The following is an 18,629-nucleotide window of genomic DNA, read 5'->3' on the forward strand; positions in this document are numbered from 1 at the left end:
ATAATTAGACAATATTTTGCTATAGAGTGTGTTATTGTGCTCATATCTTTTTTCTAATTGTGCTGACAGCTGAATCGTGAATTGTTTTTATATTCTTCATATTCTGTGTGGTCAGTTCACAGCTGTAATAGAAATAAAAAATGTCCAACAAGTTTTATGGGCATTTTTACCTTTAAGCCATTTTTTTTTCTAAAAGGGTGCACCACCTTTGGAGTCAAATTCTTGCATTTGGGTTGTTACCAAGCAAATTAAATCAGTATCAACAAAATTGATCTTTGCAATGCAGAGGAAACACAGAAGCTGCATTAGAAGTGGCATTTAGATGCATTTACACAGTTTAATGCAGCTCAGAGGGACATGAATGCATTTAACCTGCAATTACAAATGCATAAATAATGTTTTGATATTTTAAACATAAAACATTGAAAACTGATATTTTAAATTATTTTAAAAATGAAAAGGTACCTTAAATGTGAAATTAAAACTGCCAGTAGGTGGCAGCAAGTCACTGTTAATAAGTGAGTCATTGCGTTCGAACCGAAATATTTAAATGGTTGATTCATTCAGGAACAAAACAGTTTGAAATGATTTTTCTTGGCGAAATAGAGCAAAGACATGAAATATGGTGTCTAAAACATAAGTCTCTTAATATTAACTTCTTGTTTATTGAACTGTTGTAAGAAATCAATATCACATTTGTAATCATGCTGACTTTTGGAGACAAAACGTCACTTTTCGTGTGATATTAACTATATGAAATGATATAAAGATATACATTTTCTGACCCATATCTTAAATTACCGTATTGTTCCGAATATAAGATGATGTTTTTTTCTTGGAAATACATCTGAAAAAACGCGGTCGTCTTATATTCAGGGTCTAGACTTTGACATGTCAATAATACACCCACAACGTTTTATGCCAAATACGCATAAAACGAGTGTGCCTTGAAATACGTAATGTAATCCATGTTGTAAAGATCGCGAGTGAAAACAAAAGAAAAAGAAAACCTTACAGCTGCATGAGTCGTGACTGTCACGTTAGCCTGATGGGACCAAACTCCCTTTGTGATTTTAAAACGTAAGACAGTACCCAGATTTGAAGACTACAGTAAGATTTAACTTCTACTGTTAATAAGATTTTGGTAGGCTACTATTAGATGGATAGCCTAAATGTCCTAATTCAGATGAGCTACCTGTTTTAGTTTTTTTTAATGGTATATCAAAAAGTGTATATTTTTAAAATGTGATTGTTGGTACATTTTACCAGTTTTTACCATACTTTCAAAACAAAAATTAAAATAGGAAAAATATGCAATATGATAATAATAGAAGACAAAATGTGTTTTACTGCAAAAAAAAACAAAAGATTTGGCTAAGTCTCTTAATATTAACTTCTTGTTTATTGAACTGTTGGGGGGTCGTCTTATAATCAGGGTCGTCTTATATTTGGGCCAATACGGTATGTGATAATTCTAAATGCATTTTAATAGACTGATTAATGCAGTGAGAGAACGCACTATAAATGTGCATGTGCACTCACTAGTCTAACCTACTAGACTTCATCACCTAATGTATGCGCGCATTCTGTAGGTGTTTTGTTTGCTTTTCGCGATATTCTTGATAATATCAAATCGCACATCCTTAAAACAACAATTACGATATTATCGCAGACCATACATATCGCACACTCCTATACTGTTTAGATTTTTATAATGCATCATCTTCTTATCGATCCACCAGTTCACATTTAAAGCTCTGCGTGTTTGCAGGGTAAAAACATGGGTCGATTCTCGCACTGGTCTGAACTCTGAACAAAACAACAGTTTTATTGAAAATGCTCATTCATTCTCTGCCAGCAGGTGGAGCATTTGGTAGAAATATAACGGTTTCCCCGATAATGGCAGAACACAAAGCAGCGCAGCACTAGACTTTGAACTTTGCAGCGCTCGTGTTTATTCAATGAAATCATAACGTTAGCCTTTTGAAGTTTAATCGTCACATTCAGCCATATCACAATTCTGGTCTTTCCGTCCCCAAATTTAAGACCTCTTGAAATCATAATTAAGACTTAAGGCCTTAAATTTGATACAACTAAATTTAAGACTTTTTAAGACCCGCGGAAACCCTGTAATCTATAAGCATGTATGCCAATCATTTTTTGACCAGGAATGTAACAAAAATTGTAAAACATGTATAATAATAAAATAAAATAAAATAAAACCCAAAGTACAAAAACGATCATTTTTGTTGTCACACCTTGTGTGAGGTAAATTCAACAAGTTTTAGTCCAATGCGATAACATTAACTAGCAAAATCCTCTCTGGGTCGAAATGACTGGAACATTAAAAGTTTCAATTAAAATGTGAAAGACATAAAACTACAACTAAAGCAAGACTATTTAGAAGATTAACACGGTTTTGTTCTCATTTTATTTGCAGAATATTAAAATGTAACAGGGAAAGCATGGCAGACTAGTACGGTTCAGGCAAATCGGTGTGCAACGGGCTTCTCGATCAGCACTAGTTTAACAACTAACCTCCTCTGCTGGATCTCCTGGTACTCCACACGCTTCTGCAGTCTCCAGGCTTCACGCTCCTCAGAGGTGGATTCACAGATGTAGTAGTGCAGCAGGAAGGGCCACACTTCACCACGGATGGATAGGTCGATGCCCCCGAAGAAGATCGCCTGAGAGAACAAAGACATTGGGTCAGTTGAAACGGCTGTCAGAATAAATCAAATCATACCAAAACCTCTAAACATGACCTTAATGCACACTTCAGACAACATTGCTACAACAAGAGCCATAATGCCATTCAAATATAAAGCACTGAAAAGACCAACTTAGAGAAGTAATGTCTGAGAACAGCTGTCTGTCAGTCTGACCTTCCTGAGCTTGTACTCCTCCACCACCTGTCCGTTGTTGTTGAGATGCCGAAGCCAAGAGCTGACGTCCACCCGCCGATACAGACGCTCCTCTGGGTGCATCTCTGCAGACGGAAACGTGGGTCTACGGATAGAAAACTGCATACATGACTTCTCATCTGACACCTGGAACGGGAAGAGGGTGATACAGGACAGAAAAACACTGCATGAACAATACACTTGGCATGAATAATACAGACATATAAACACATTAAAGACAACAAGAATTCAAAATGGAGCCTATTAACTTTCTGAATCAATATCGCTAGCCTTATTCATGTTATTCTAAAGAGAAAAAAAAGTTTCTATATCAGTGAAAAGATTGTGCTTTTCTGCTCACATAAATAGGGCTGTGCATGCTTAATAATATGGTAATATGTAATATGCCCATATTTCTATTAATAAATATAAATATTATTCATATATTATTATTGAATAAAATTGTGATCCCACTATTTATGATACAACCTGACCTATAAAATCAATTAAAAAAAAATGTTTTTTAATAAAAATTAAATGTGTTGACCATATGTGATTTTTTTATGTTTATTATAAAATTTTTAAGAACTTAATTTAATTTTCCATATTTAACTATTTAATTTAAGGCAAGAAATACTACCGTTCAAATGTTTGATACAAAAAACTATTTCAAATAAATGCTGTTTGAACTTTCTATTCATTAAATGCTGAAAAAAATAATAAATCTCAGTTTCCACAAAAATATATTAAGCAGCACAACCGTTGTCAACACTGATGATAGTAATAAATGTTTCTTGAGCGGCAAATCAGCATATTAGAATGATTTCTGAAGGATCATGTGACACTGAAGACAGGAGTAATGGCTGCTTTCCCATCACAGGAATAAATTACATCTTAAAATACATTCAAATAAAGTTATTTTAAATTGTAATAATATTTCACAATATTACAGTCTGTACTGTATTTTTGATCAAATGATCAAAAACATGAAAAAAATCTTACAGAACGCAAACTTTTGAGCATTAGTGTATATGAGAGTGTGTGCCTTGCATATAAATGTGTCAAACTGATGATATGTTTGTTAAGACTCTCCAGACCTGGTCTTTGAGCTGAGTCTCCCTGCAGCATTTCCACTGCTGAAACACCTCGGCCAGTTTATCCAGCCCTGTGTGGTGGAAGTGAAGGATCTTGTACTGGCTCTCTCTGCTGGCGATGACCAGCTGGCCACAGGTGCAGGCTTCATCGCTGGAACACACACATGAAACACAAACACTTTCACAAGGCTGGTCTGGGGCGCAAGACCACATCCTGGAGATCAAGGGAAAAATGAACAGTTATACGAGTTCACTAAAGGACCAGGATGCCCTTTTCTGTCCCTATGAGTAAGTTATGATGATTTCTCAACTTTTTGTCAGTAATGACATTTGTTATGTTGTATTTCCTCTTCATAAAAGGACTATTAATACAATTTTCCATAAACCACAGAAACATTCGATTTTTATTCACAGCAAAGAAATATTTTAATATCTTGAACAAAAACAGCCTGAGGTTAAGGAATAATGATTTATAACTTGCAGCTATAGCTAAATTCCCTAAAATGAGGAGGTGAATTAAATATATGAGGTGTTTCATAAAACAAAGACTTATGAAAATGATTTAACACAACAGTGTATTTAATTTATTAGGCTATTTAAATAGGGTGATATTAAAAATAATTTAAAATAAATGTATGGATATTAAAATCAATTCTAAACTCTTTTAGGATCTCCTCTGACCTGAAGAAGAGACGCAGTGACCTCATGTGGCCCAGGTCAACTCTGAACACCCCACATAATTGCTCTAATGCCATGACCTTCTGCTGCTCCTCCCACCGAACTCCCTGTGATTGGCTGCTTTCGGAGGGGGCGTGGCTGTCCAGGCTGGAGGCGGAGCTTGCAGAGTGAGCCATGGGTTCATCGCCCTCCCTGGAATTAATGGTATCTCTATTAATACTAATGTAATTAAAAGGAGAAAAGTGATCAAATACTAATTGTGATAGATGAACACTGCTTGAAAGTTGAATTTTCTTTTTTCTTTATTTTTCGGTTTTCTGTAAAGCTGCTATAGAACAATGTGTATTAAATGTTTCTACATTACAGTTAGGCGTGATCTGTTATCAGAGGTGACTGTGTCAAAGTTATGTCCCCATGGCAGAAATGTACAGTTTATAGAAATGTAGGTTATACAAATCATGGAGTTAGTTAATTTAAGCAGAAACAGTGAACATATTAAAGCAATGATTACATTATGTGGCAATGATGATTAGAATCTGTATTGTAAAAAGCGCTATATAAACAAATTGAACTGAAATTAAAGATAGGTGGGAAGCCACAATTATCTAATTACATTAGGTGTCAATAATGCAGAGAAAAAAAATGCCATTTGCAACCCACCTAACTCTTGCAATGCAATGCATTCATGAATAAAACTGGATATTTAATGAAAATGAACTGGGAATTGATTGGACTGTGAAATTACATGCAATAATTGAGAATTTGCTAAAACAAAGGGCTATTGGTTAACATAGATATTAAACTACAACCCAAAGTCGTGCATGTGACGTCAACCAAAAAGTAATTTCAGATGTGAAATCAAAAGATAAACGACAAATGCTTTTTCTTCTGAAATAACACTGCATAATTAGACCAGAAATGTGTATTAAATATAAATTGAATGTTTATTTATCATTTAAAATTGCCTTTAAGAGACTAAAAGTATGGAATTAAAAAAATGAATATTTTCTAAAAAAAAAATAAAGAAATTAATCAAATTCATTTAAAAATACAACTCAATTCTAATTTCATTTGATTAGTCTTTTCTATCAAGTTAATTAACTGTTATCTTTCTGAAGCCCTTTTGATAAGCTCTACATGACATCTTAATTCAGCTGCTCTCTCTACTGTAAACCTGCACATCAATTCATTCATTCTGCCATGTGTTTTAGTGTGAAACTTAGCGACAGCTGGGGGTATGGATACGCGCGTGTGTGTGAGAGAGGACACTGGAAGTGAAGAGGAATGAAAGGAATGTTGAGAGGTTATTGTGCTGGCAGGAGCCGAGCAGAGACACAAATCAAGCAGCCTGGCAGCCAATTTCCCCTGACAGCCCTCCTCTCTCTCTCACTGTGAGCATATCTCCCTGTAACTGTCTCTCGACCTCTCATGTAGCCAGAGCTGTAACCTGAACCGTGGGACCTCTGCTTCTCTCTCACACTCGTCTTTTTCTCGAACAGAGCACGTCTAAGAGGCCAAAAGCACCTCCAGACACGTCCCCTGTCACAGATCCAATGTGGCAGCCAACGGTTTATAGGTCATGTGGTATTTGAGAGTTCTTTCGGAGTCCACACTACAGCAGGATCACACACATGAGGCCATATGGCGGGCTGAGGCCGTGACAGACAGCGCACGGTGCAAAGTTACATCTCATGTTCTTTACAGACCCTTGTTTTCTATTCTGCAAGCCTAACGGTGGCTTTGCCAAACAGGAAAAATAAGGTGACTAAACTGAAATAACCAGCTAGATGGACAGGTAGAAGTTAGTTGGTTCAATGGTTAGATAGATGTTTGTTAGGAACTGAACTAACCAAATAGATGGATAAATTGAGTTGGTTAATTAGTTAGATGGATAGGCACAAAGATGTTAGTTAGGAACAGGATAAACAGGAGAAAGTAAGGTAAATGTAAGGTAAACTAACCAACTAGATGGATAAAGTTGGTTGATTGGTTGGTTAGTTAGGAAGATAGATAAATGTATACCTATATAGATGTTAGTTAAGAACAGGAGAAGATAAGGTAACTAAACTGAACTAACCAAGTTGGACAGATAGAAGTTAGTTAGTTCAATGGTTAGATGGATAGCCACATAGATGTTTGTAAGGAACAGGAAAATGTATGGTAACTGAACTGAACTAACCAACCAGATGGATAAAATTAGTTGGTTGTAAGATGGTTGTAAGTTAGTTAGTAAGATAGATAGGCACAAAGATGTTAGGAACAGGATGAACATAAGAAAATAAGGTACCTAAACTGAACTAACCAACTAGATGGACAGACAGAAGTTATTTGGTTGATTTGTTAGTTCAATAGACAGATAGCCATATAAATGTTAGTTAGGAATAGGAGAAATATGAGGACATTAGGTAACTAAATCAAACCATCCAAATGGATAGATAGAAATTAGTTGGATGATTGGCTAATTAGTTGGGTAGATGGACGAATAGACACATAGATGTTTGCTAGGAACAGGAGAAAAGGGATAAAATAAGGTAACTAAATTGAACAACCAACTAGATGGACAGATAGAAGTTAGTTGGTTCAATGGTTAGATGATTGGATGGATAGCCACATAGATGTTTGTTAGGAACAGGACAAATTATAGTAACTGAACTGAACTAACCAACTAGATGGATAAAGTTAGTTGTTTGATTAGTTAGTTAGATGGATAGGCACAAAGATGTTGGTAAGGAACATGATAAACAGGAGAAAGTATAAGGTAAATGTACTAAACTATCAAACTAGATGGATAAAGTTAGTTAGTTGGTTGATTGGTTAGTTAGTTAGGAAGATAGATAAATATAAACCCCTATTGATGTTAGTTAAGAATATGAGAAAATAAGGTAACTAAACTGAAGTTACCCACTAGATGGACAGAGAGAAATTAGTTGGTTGAATGGTTAGTTCAATAGACGGATAGCCATATAAAATGTAATATAGGAACAAACATGAGGAAATAAGGTAACTAAATTTAACCAACTAAATTGATAGATAGAAATTAGTCAGTTGATTGGTTAATTAGTTGGATAGATGGATGAATAGCCACATGTTTGCTAGGAACAGGAGGAAAAGAATCAAACAAAGTAACTATATTGAACTAACCAACTAGATGGATAAAGTTAATTTGTTGATTAGTTAGTTAGATGGATAGATGGATGAACAGCCACATACAGTATAGTAGATGTTAGTAGATGTAAGGAACAGGAGAAACGGGAGAAAATGAGGAGACTAAACGGAACTAAGTAAATAGATGGACAGATACAAGTTAGCTGGATAGACGGATAGTCACATAAATGTTAGTTAGGAACCTGATAAATATGAGGAAATAAAGTAACTAAATTGAACTAACCAACCAACCAACCAAATGAATAGATAGAAGTTAGTTGGTTTATTGGTTAGTTATTTGGAAAGATAGAAATATAACCACATCAGTGTTAGTTAGGACAGGAGAAATATGAGAAAATAAATGTAAATAAACTGATGGACAGATAAGTTAGTTGGATGAATGGTTAGATAGTTGGGTAGATGGATAGCCAAATAAATGTTAGTTAAGAACATGAGAAAATAAGTTAATGATAGATAGATAGATAGATAGATAGATAGATAGATAGATAGATTTCATTTCTGTGTGGCCGGCCATCCATCCATCTGTGTTATAGGTGGTAACTCTGAGAGTTTGTACTAGTGTGACTTGAGGGAAGTTTTTCCAGGTACTGAACTCCCGTTGGGACAGGCACTACCTCTCAGGGACTGTTTATTACATCACACTGAAACAAATGTCCCAGAGCCAGAGCTGTCAAACACTGTTAACACATTACATCATCCTCAAGCAAAACATGACCACAATGGGACATGATCTACAGTTTTTCCACCTCTGCCATCCACATGGCTTGGTTTCACCTCTAGTTTTGTATTTTTTCTATAAACTCTATTTTCACTATTTACTCTAATGAAATACACAGGCACATTGAAAAATAAGCTAATTTCTCATACTAAGACCCCAGCCAATCATAGAGATCATTTACATATTTTATGTAAAAAAAAATTTTAAGACAGGATGGAAATTATCATTAAAAACACCAAAAATCTACAAAGGTGAAGTATATGGAACAGACACCAAAGATTTAAACCCTACATTGAGCCAAACCACAACCAGGGAGAAGATGAAAAACGACAGAGAAGGAGGGGGAAAAAAATCAACTAGTAGGGAAAAGTGCAAGATTGAGAAAGCAGAGGAAGAAAACTTTACAGGCAGAATAAAAGAGAAGTCAAACATAAACATTGAAGGATTCAAAGAGGAAGTGGAAGCCAGAAAAGAAATGGCAAAAAAAAAAAAACAGGCCAAAGAAAGCGTTCTCCACTCAAAGGAACAGAGAGGAATGAAGCCATTCATCACAAACTCAGTCAAACACAAACCACTGATGTTTATGATCTGATGGGCAGCTCATGTCCAGGCCTCACCCCCGCAGCTCAAGCCAAATAACAAAGGGAGGAAATCATGCTGAAAGAGGGAATGTTAGATGAAGCAGCTGGGGGAAGGAATCTGTATTAGATCACAGACCGACTCTTACTGCCAACCTGCACTTCTCTCGCTCTCCCTCTCAAGCATATCGCCCAGTAATGTCTCTACCTTGTGGCCACAGTGGAGAGTTACAAGTATAACATTCAGAATGACAATTTACAAGTATACTAAATGAAAATATTTTGAAGAATGTTGGTAACCAAACAGTTGCTGGTAGCCACTGACTTTCATAGTATGGAAAGAAAAAATACTATGGAAGTTCAACAGAAGTTCCTGTAAATGACGACAATTTTTGGGTGAACCCTTTATCCCTTTAAGTAAGATTAATAAATGCATGTACAAATATAAATATGTCTGAAAACTATATTATTGTACAATGCATGCCATTTCACATGCTATTATTTTAAAATAGCATGCAGCATACAATACTGTGCAGTATGCAGTAGTCATGCTGGTATTACATTACAAACACTGCTTGTGAAAAACTGTTGTCCACAAAACCGTTATATCATTACATCTGTGCTAACACTTATGGGAGATGGTCTGTGATCACAGGATGCTGTAGTAGAGGTTCAGAATAGGAACACATGATGCTGTGTAATAAGCCATGCTGAGCTGATCTATGAATTATGAATAAGCTCTGAGCAACTCCTCTTGCTACACACAGACCTGCAGCAGTCGCAGCATGTACATGACAGACACATGCTAACATTAACATCCTCTGAAAACACCTGCTGTATGCAGCGCTACATATGCAACTTCAGTTGAAAAGGTTACATGGTCTAGTAAGATGATAAAAATACATTATTATCTGAAATAAATAATACATAAGTTATCAGGTACCATAAATTCACACTGCAAATTCTGCCAAAATGCCATGCTTATAGTTTTACTATTTACAAAATCATAATATAAACTACTGTTCAAACGTTTGGGGTCAGAAATATATATATACAGTATATATTTTTGTAAAACTTTTTTTTTTATTTTATTTTTTTTTAAGAACTACTCTAAACTGGTCAAAAGGGACATTTTTATTTTGTAACTCATAATGTAACAAAAGATTTCTGTTTTAAGTAAATGCTGTTCTTTTGAACTTTCTAATCAAAAAATCCTGATAAAAATAGTAGCATAACTGTTTTCAGCATTGATAATAATAATAAATGTTTCTTGAGCAGCAAATCAGCATATCAGAATGATTTCTGAAGGATCATGTGACACTGAAGACTGGAGTAATGATGCTGAAAATTCAGCTTTGCATCACAGGAATAAATTACATTTTAAAATATAATCCAATAGAAAACAGTTTGATTTAATGGCATAATATTATAGTTTTAATGAATTATTGTTCAATTGAAAGCAGCCTTGGTGAGACTTCTTTCAAAAATATTTTGAAAAATCTTCCTGACTCTAAACTTTTGAATGCTATTATATACATAAACCATTTTAATTCATGTTTTATTTCTGTTCTTTATCAAAAATATTACAAAAAACTAAATATGCATTCTATATATTATTAACTACAATAAAATGTACATCTGCCAATTCAGAAAGAACAGCTATAAAAAGCAGTTATGCAGGGAAAATGTGAAGTTTTATAAATCCATGTCGTCACACCGCATATTTAGCCATTTAATATGAACCAGTGAAGACAAAACGGTGAAAAACTAAATTACCTAAAATACACATTTTAACCTAAAATCTTAAAGGGGACATCAGATGCCCATTTGCCACAAGTTGGTATGATTCCTTAGAGTCTTCCTGAAATGTCTGCAACATACTTTGGTTAAAATTCCTCAATGGTGAAAAAACAACACCCTTTTTAGCTTGTCAAAAACAACTCTGTTCACAGCGACCCATTTCGGTGCATGTCTCTTTAAATTATAATGAGCTACAGCTCACCCCACCCCTCTCTTCCATTTTTTGTGTATTCGGTTTCTTACCATCAAAAACAAAATTAATCCACCGCGTCCTTAGTTGCTCTGATGTCGGGAGAAAACGAAGACTCTTATGTTCACTTTTACATCCAACTACAAAACACCTGCATTGCTTACGAGACATTGTTGTCACTACAGCTGCTCAAACGTGGAGAAAATGGCAGACAGCGTATAACTGGCTGCAGACGGAAATATGCAAATATGGGACAGTCCGTCAGCGGCCGTGGGCGGGACTTGAGCGATATGATGTCAAAAAAATCAAAACGGCTTGATAATCGAGACTGTTTAGGTTTTTTGAAAAAAAAAAAAAAAAAAAGAACAAAAAGAAAAAAATAAGGAGTAAATGGATTTTTATCATTGTAGGGTGGTTGTGTCCAGACACTGCTACGACACATTTATATGCAAACTTCATGTAAAAGTGAATTTTGCATCTGATGTCCCTTTAAAACGAACTGAAAACAAGGACACATGGATACATTCAACTCCCCTCACACATTTCTATCAGGTGTGTGTATTTATCTCACCTGCTCTCATTATCCAGGAAGACAGAGCTGCTGCTCTCGCCCAGAGCCTCGCTGACCGGTGACAGGCAGAAGGGCGAGGAGAAGGTGTCCGAGTCTGAGCCGAGGGTGCTGTCCCGACTCACCTCGTCCGCAGAGAGCTCGCAGGAGCCTTCATCGCCCTCTTCCAAAAGTTGCTGGTTCTGCAGGGCCGGCTCTGGCCCCTCTTCATCCTCCTCTTCCTCGGGGGCGGGCGGCGGGCGAGAGTGGCTCCGGTGGGCTCGGCGACGGGGGTTGCGGCGGACGGGTGAGCTTTCAGGCGTGATGTAACGGAGTGCCTCCTCGTCCTGCCGCTGGATGCGAGAGTTGGGCACCCAGGTGAGGATGAGGGTGGACCCGAGGGTCTCATCTTTCTCCAGGTGCACACAAAGGTATCCTGAATGTAAGTAAATCTTCAAGTAAGAAAAACTCAAAAACCGGCAGACTCCAAGCTGATTGGCTGGCTTCATGCAACTTGCCGGGGTCATGGTGTGTCGGGATTAAAGGCATCAAAATAAAAATAAAAAAAGTTTTATTTGAGGTATGTTGTAGCAAGGTTAGCTGTTAACTAGACATCCACAAGCAGAACTACACCTTATAAGCACTCTGTGACTTTACTGAATTTTTACATTTTTATTTTACAGATTTTTCCAATATTTTTGAAATACACAAAATATTAATAGAATTGAAAAAAAAACACTGTAAATGTACATCAAATATCTAAAGCAACATGAAAAACTGTTTTTCACATTAAAAATACATTTACAAATTTATCATTTCACAAGTATTTATTTTTTTACTTAATATATAAAACTCTAGATTAATACTGTAAATGCATTTTAAAATTAGACATAATTTGTGAAAACTAACAGGAAAAATCTGCATTGGTTCTGCAATTTTAATATAGTAATATATAAAATAATTTTATGTGAAATAATCATATCTTATGACTTTTGGACCAATAGAAATTCTGATCACTTACACTACCGTTCTGGAGTTTATGGTCTGTAAGATTTTTTTTAAATAAAAGCAATTAATACTTTTATTCAACATGGATGCATCAAATTGATCAAAAGTAACAGACAACTAATTTATGATGTTACAAAAGATTTCTACTTCATAAATTCTGCTCTTTCAATCTTTCTACTCATGAAAGAATCCTGAAAAATAAAAAATGTATCAAAGTTTCCACAAAATTATTAAGCAGCACAACTGTTTCTGCTGAAAATTCAGCTTTGTCATCACGGGAATAATTTAGTTTAAAATAAAATTGTAATAAAATAAAACAAAATTAAATTATTTCGTTTTACAATATTACTTTTTTTATCAAATAAATGCAGCTTCTTTCAAAACATAAAAAAAAAACCTTAAAGGGGTCATATGACGCTCCTAAAAAAGAACATTATTTTGTGTATTTGGTGTAATGAAATGTGTTTATGCGGTTTAAGGTAAAAAAAAGAAAACACATTATTTTCCACATACTGTACATTATTGTTTCTCCTCTATGCCCCGCCTTTCTGAAACGCATTGATTTTTACAAACCTCATCGTTCTGAAAAGCGTGGTGTGCTCTGATTGGCCAGCTATCGAGTGCGTTGTGATTGGCCGAATACCTCAAGCGTGTGACGGAAATGTTACGTCCCTTACCATACTGTGATGCAGTCTTTCGATGCGACGAGACAAAACCAATAAAACTCATTACAAACGAAGCATTTATTGCATCCAATGGGGACATAATTACTGATTATAATGACTTTATACTGTCTTTTTACGCGTTGCATTGCATCGTGCCGCGTAAACATAAAACCATGTCTGCATTTGTGATCAGAGAAACGACAAATAACAAGTGCTACTCTACACTGCTCAAAACTCGCATTTGGATCATCAGTGGCAAATTCTTTAAATATGAAAACGTACTTACAGGCTGTGAGTCAGCATTATTTGTCAGAAAACCGGCATTGTTTTCTGCAACACTCCCCCAGGAAACAGTCCTCGTCCTCCATAAAATGCGTTGCGCACACACAAATATATGGGTTAAACTGTTCTGGAACGGTGTTGTAAATACAACTTAACCACTGATTATTAGTCGTGTCCTCATTTGGAAGGCCAAACAAAGTAGTTTTGCTTTCACAACGAAACACACAGCATCTCCATGACATGGCGGTGGCGGCAACAACAATACTACAGCGAGAATCAAAGTTACACCATCTTTCTTTGCATGAACATTTGAGCGGCGCTATGCTCCCTATGCTAAATCTTCCCACATCGTGACGTAGACATGTGGGGGCGTGTTTAAACGAGGCGTTTTAGGAGGGCTCGGACCGGTCTTAACTTTTATAAAGAATATCTCTTTGGGTTTGAGACTTTAGTCTTTGCAACTTTAGGGATCTTATCGCATCATATGACCCCTTTAACAAGTCTTAACTTTTGAAGGGTATTGCATCTAAGCAGGGCTCAACAATATGGACTTTTCTTATTGTAATATATAAAATCAGTAGATTTTCAGTTGCCCTGCCAACATTTTTACTAGTGTGAATAATACATTATTTTTATTTATGTATATAAATGTATATCTATTTTTTTTAAATATTCATATTTTTAAAAAAAATGATTCCAACCATTTTATTAGTTTTATTTAAGATAACAAAAGACAAAGAATATCTGCAACAAACTGGAAGTTTTAAAGCTATAATGTAACTCATCACAAAAAACATTCATAAAGAGACTTTTGCTGTCTCTGAAAGGGTTAGTTCACCCAAAAATGAAAATTAGCCCATAAATTACTCACCCTCAAGTCATCCTAGGTGTATATGACTTTCTTCTTTCAGACAAATCTAGTCGGAGTTATATTAAAAATTGTCTTTGATCTTTCAAGCTGTTTCATAGCACTTGAGCGGGCGTTGCATGCATCAGTCCAAAAGAAGTTAAATAAAAAGCGCCCATCCATAAAAAAAAATGTCTCACATGGCTCCGGGAGTGAACAAAGGCCTTCTGTAGCGAATCGATGCGTTTTGTAAGAAAAATATCCATATTCAAAACGTAATAATCACTTTAATGTAGCTTGCGCTCACTGTTGTAAACAGAAGCAGTTCCGGGCGGATGACGTATGGAGGTCAGCTTTGCGCATGCGCCGCTCAGAAGTGACACACATGGAAGCGAAGGGGAGAGATCGAAACAAAACAACGGTCACTAATTAGAAGTACAAAACGAGGATTTGTAAAAGAAGAATGTCAGAGGATTTCGATATAAGCCAAGAGGAGACTGGTTTTCCTTTGCTAAAGTAAGGAAACTTTGCTTCTTTTGCTCCCGTTAACAAATGTTGATTTTCACGAGACTCACCGGTGCATGCGCAGCTGACCTCATACGCCATGCTCCCGGAACTGCTTCTGTGTACAACTGCTGCCGCAAGCTACATTAAAGTGATTATTATGTTTTGAATATGGATATTTTTCTTACAAAAACACATCGATTCGCTACAGAAGGCCTTAGTTCACCCCCCGGAGCCGTGTGAGACGGGTTTTTTATGGATAGGCGCTTTTTATTTAACTTCTTTTAGACTGATGCATGCAACACCCGCTGAGTGCCATGAAACAGCCTGAAAGATCAAAGACAATTTTTAACATAACTCTGACTGGTTTCGTCTGAAAGAAGAAAGTCATATACACCTAGGATGACTTGAGGGTGAGTAATTTATGGACTCGTTTTCATTTTTGGGTGAACTAACCCTTTAACTTGTGAATAACTTAAGTGTTATAAAAACTTTCAGTTTATGTGTGTGTGGTACCTGGGTGATGTTCAGGCAGTCCGGGCAGGGGCTCGGCCGGGTGAACACACACATTGTTCTTGGAGAAGATGATCTCTCCATCCAGCACGGTCCGTGATCCTCCCGTGCCCAAGTTAAACGTCAAAAGGTCAGAGGCTTTGGAGGATGCACGTCGCAGGAGTCGACCGAATGACATCTCCTCCAGTGACCGCTCACTGCTCCCATCCTCTGAGACAGAAACAACAAGACAACCTCCAATCAGGCGGCTTCTTACTTTTCGAAGCAATCACATTTATAATTCTCACTTGCCAAACATTAAAAATTATACAATGTAAATGATTCAGAATATCATGAGCTGCATCTCATTTCGGAGGCTGCATTTGTCAGCAACATATATCATTGAGGCGGTTTCATTTAAGAAAAGTAACGATGATTAAATTGACCTAACTGATCTAATCATGACAAAATATGAATAATATATGAAAGTCACAGTCAATCCATGTCACCTTCTCGAAACTAACTGCATGGTTATTTGTGACCAAGTCACATATAGACACACCTTAAAACAAACAGACACGCACAAATGTGCCAACTCACTGGAAGAACCCAAAGCTACGGCTGTGTGTGTCATCCGCTCAACAGACGGAAGCTTAAGTGTGCCAAGTGTTGTAAGAAAACACAACATTAACAAAACACTTAACGGTCCTTTTTTTAATAATGTTTAAATGCTAACAAGCCATTCAAGAAACGGGCAACTTCACATGAAATTTCAAGCAGTGAACGCAGCTATCACTACTGCATACTGTAATTATTTTTTAAAAGCCCTAAATCCAAAGTATTCAACTTCAGCGTGTAACTCGTCTTGCTCTGTTTGTGCTACAGTCATGCATGATTCCTCAAATACCTATTAAAAGCTAGAATACACTACAAAATGATCTGAACAGATTTTTAAAACACTAGTAATTATATACTTGTCAACTTTGTAAATATTTACAGAGGAAAAACTGGGCATCATACACTAAATGACTGAGAACATCTTTGATATCTTCTGAATGGACGGAATCAGAGTCTGAAGTCTGTGACCATCATAGACTACGTGATTTTCTATGAAATCTGTCAGCTCAAATCAGCAGACTGGCTTTGACTTTCGGCAACCAGCGTCAACTTCTCCAGACTGTAAATCAGGGCAAGAATTTTAGCAAAAGTCATGTCGTGTATTCCAGCCTTAAGTGAGTTACTTAAAGCGATAGTTCACCCAAAAATTTAAATTCTGTAATTTACTCACCCTCATGTCGTTCTAAACCCGTAAGACCTCCGTTCATCTTCGGAAAACAAAGTAAGATATTTTTTGATGGAATCTGAGAGCTCTCTGACCCTCCCATAGACAGCAAGGGTCCTTACACGATCAAGGTCCAGAAACATAGTAAGGACATCGGTAAAATAATCCATGTGACATCAGGGGTTCAACCGTAATTTTACAAAGCTACGAGAATACTTTTTGAGTGCAAAAGAAAACAAAATAACAACTTTATTCAACAATTCGTCAATTTAATTTCAGTGGATACTCTCCAAAATGGCGCTAGGGTGACGCGGAGGAGACAAACTGTTGAATAAAGTTGTTTTTTCGTCTTTTGCACACAAAGTATTCTCTTAGCTTTGTAAAATGACAGTTGAACCCCTGATGTCACATGGATTATTTTACCGATGTCCTTGCTATGTTTCTGGACCTTGATCGTGTAAGGACCCTTGCTGTCTATGGGAGGGTCAGAGAGCTCTCAGATTCCATCAAAAATATCTTAATTTGTGTTCTGAAGATGAACGGAGGTCTTACGGGTTTGGAACAACATGAGGGTGAGTAATTAATGACAGAATTTTATTTTTTGGGTGAACTATCCTTTAAGCCAGTTGCAACTACCTAGCAACCCTATCAACCAAATGGCAATGTCAATTTTTTTTTTTTAAATGTAAAAATTTTGTCATTCTGCAGGACTGTTCAAGTGCCTTGCAAAAACACTAAAAGGTGTCGTGACAAGAACTTCCTCAGGATGGACGTTTTGCTTCAATCTTCCTCTTCGGTCTTATTATTTCATTTTTTCCTGTCTTAATTAACGGTACCCAACTTCGTTAACCCAAAATGGCGTTGCTCACTTGTTTTGATTAGAGGTCGACTTCCTGTCACAAACCAGAGAAGATGAATAATTGCGAGAAATTTGCCAATTGTTATGAACAATAAAATAGCTTTATGGCAAAAAAAAGACTCTAGTGAAGTAAACAACTAGTGAAAACACAAGTGAGAACTTCCTGAGAGAACCTCAAGCCTTGTAAAAGGCTTAATTAACAAATAAACCCTATACTATCAAATTCGAGAGAGGAACAAGTTTGTCTGGTAAGTCGCCTTAAGACATAGAAGTTCAATTTTCCTTCAGTTTTACAGTGACTGTTCAGGTGGATGCAGGGCCGCATGTATCATATGACTATAATTACAGCGCAAACACGACTCCGGTGAATAAACATGCCACATCATAGCACTGGACTAGCAGACACACAGGCCAAATCAGGAGAAAACGAGTGTGTACTATCAGCAGCAGGGAGTGTACTAAGAAGAGAGTGTCAGTAGTAGAAGCATGTGGTGTTGTTTCTCCTCGCTGCAATCTCTCGCTCTGGCAGACAACAAGCTCCACACAACAGAACAACTACTTCACCAGGAATGCACTTGAAAATCTACACAGACGATAATCTGCAGTTCAATTCTTGCTATTCAATCCAATATTCTTTAAATGCACAATAATATTACTAAAGGAGTCTCAGCTCACCCAAAAATGAACATTTCCTCCAAAGATGAATGACTTTGCTTCTTCTGTGCAACACAAATGGAATTCTGAAGAATGACCAATGTAATGATTTAATTGCACTAGGCGAGATATGACATGACACTTCTCTAATAATAATCAGTTCAGAAATGGCAGAACATTTGGTTGCATTTTATTTTTGTCACTTGCCTGGAACAGACAGCGTGAACCCGTCAGAGGCAAATGTGTGTCACCTCTATCAGGCTCTGTCACGGACTACACATAATGTGTGCAAACTAAATGGAGACGGAATGGATCAAAAAAATAAATAAAAATCTAAACTTTTTTTTCTTAAATTGAATTAAA

At 36.5% G+C, this 18,629-nt stretch overlaps 1 protein-coding gene across 1 annotated transcript in view; it reads right to left on the bottom strand.

Annotated features, from left to right (window-relative positions):
• The window catches only part of LOC107562324 (TBC1 domain family member 16-like), a 29,877-nt gene extending 14,181 nt beyond the window's left edge, over nt 1-15,696 (bottom strand). Inside the window, exons 1-6 of the mRNA XM_016246957.1 lie at nt 15,496-15,696; nt 11,698-12,109; nt 4,679-4,867; nt 4,001-4,148; nt 2,886-3,050; nt 2,539-2,687 (exon numbers count right to left, since the gene is read on the bottom strand). Coding sequence (XP_016102443.1) covers nt 2,539-2,687; nt 2,886-3,050; nt 4,001-4,148; nt 4,679-4,867; nt 11,698-12,109; nt 15,496-15,670 — 1,238 coding nt within the window. The 5' untranslated portion in view covers nt 15,671-15,696. The remainder of the gene's footprint in view (nt 1-2,538; nt 2,688-2,885; nt 3,051-4,000; nt 4,149-4,678; nt 4,868-11,697; nt 12,110-15,495) is intronic.
• Nucleotides 15,697-18,629: the final 2,933 nt, after the last annotated feature.

The sequence above is a fragment of the Sinocyclocheilus grahami genome, unplaced genomic scaffold (genome assembly GCF_001515645.1).
Source record: "Sinocyclocheilus grahami isolate Dianchi unplaced genomic scaffold, SAMN03320097.WGS_v1.1 scaffold817.1, whole genome shotgun sequence".
In the NCBI taxonomy this organism is placed as follows: Eukaryota; Metazoa; Chordata; class Actinopteri; order Cypriniformes; family Cyprinidae; genus Sinocyclocheilus; species Sinocyclocheilus grahami.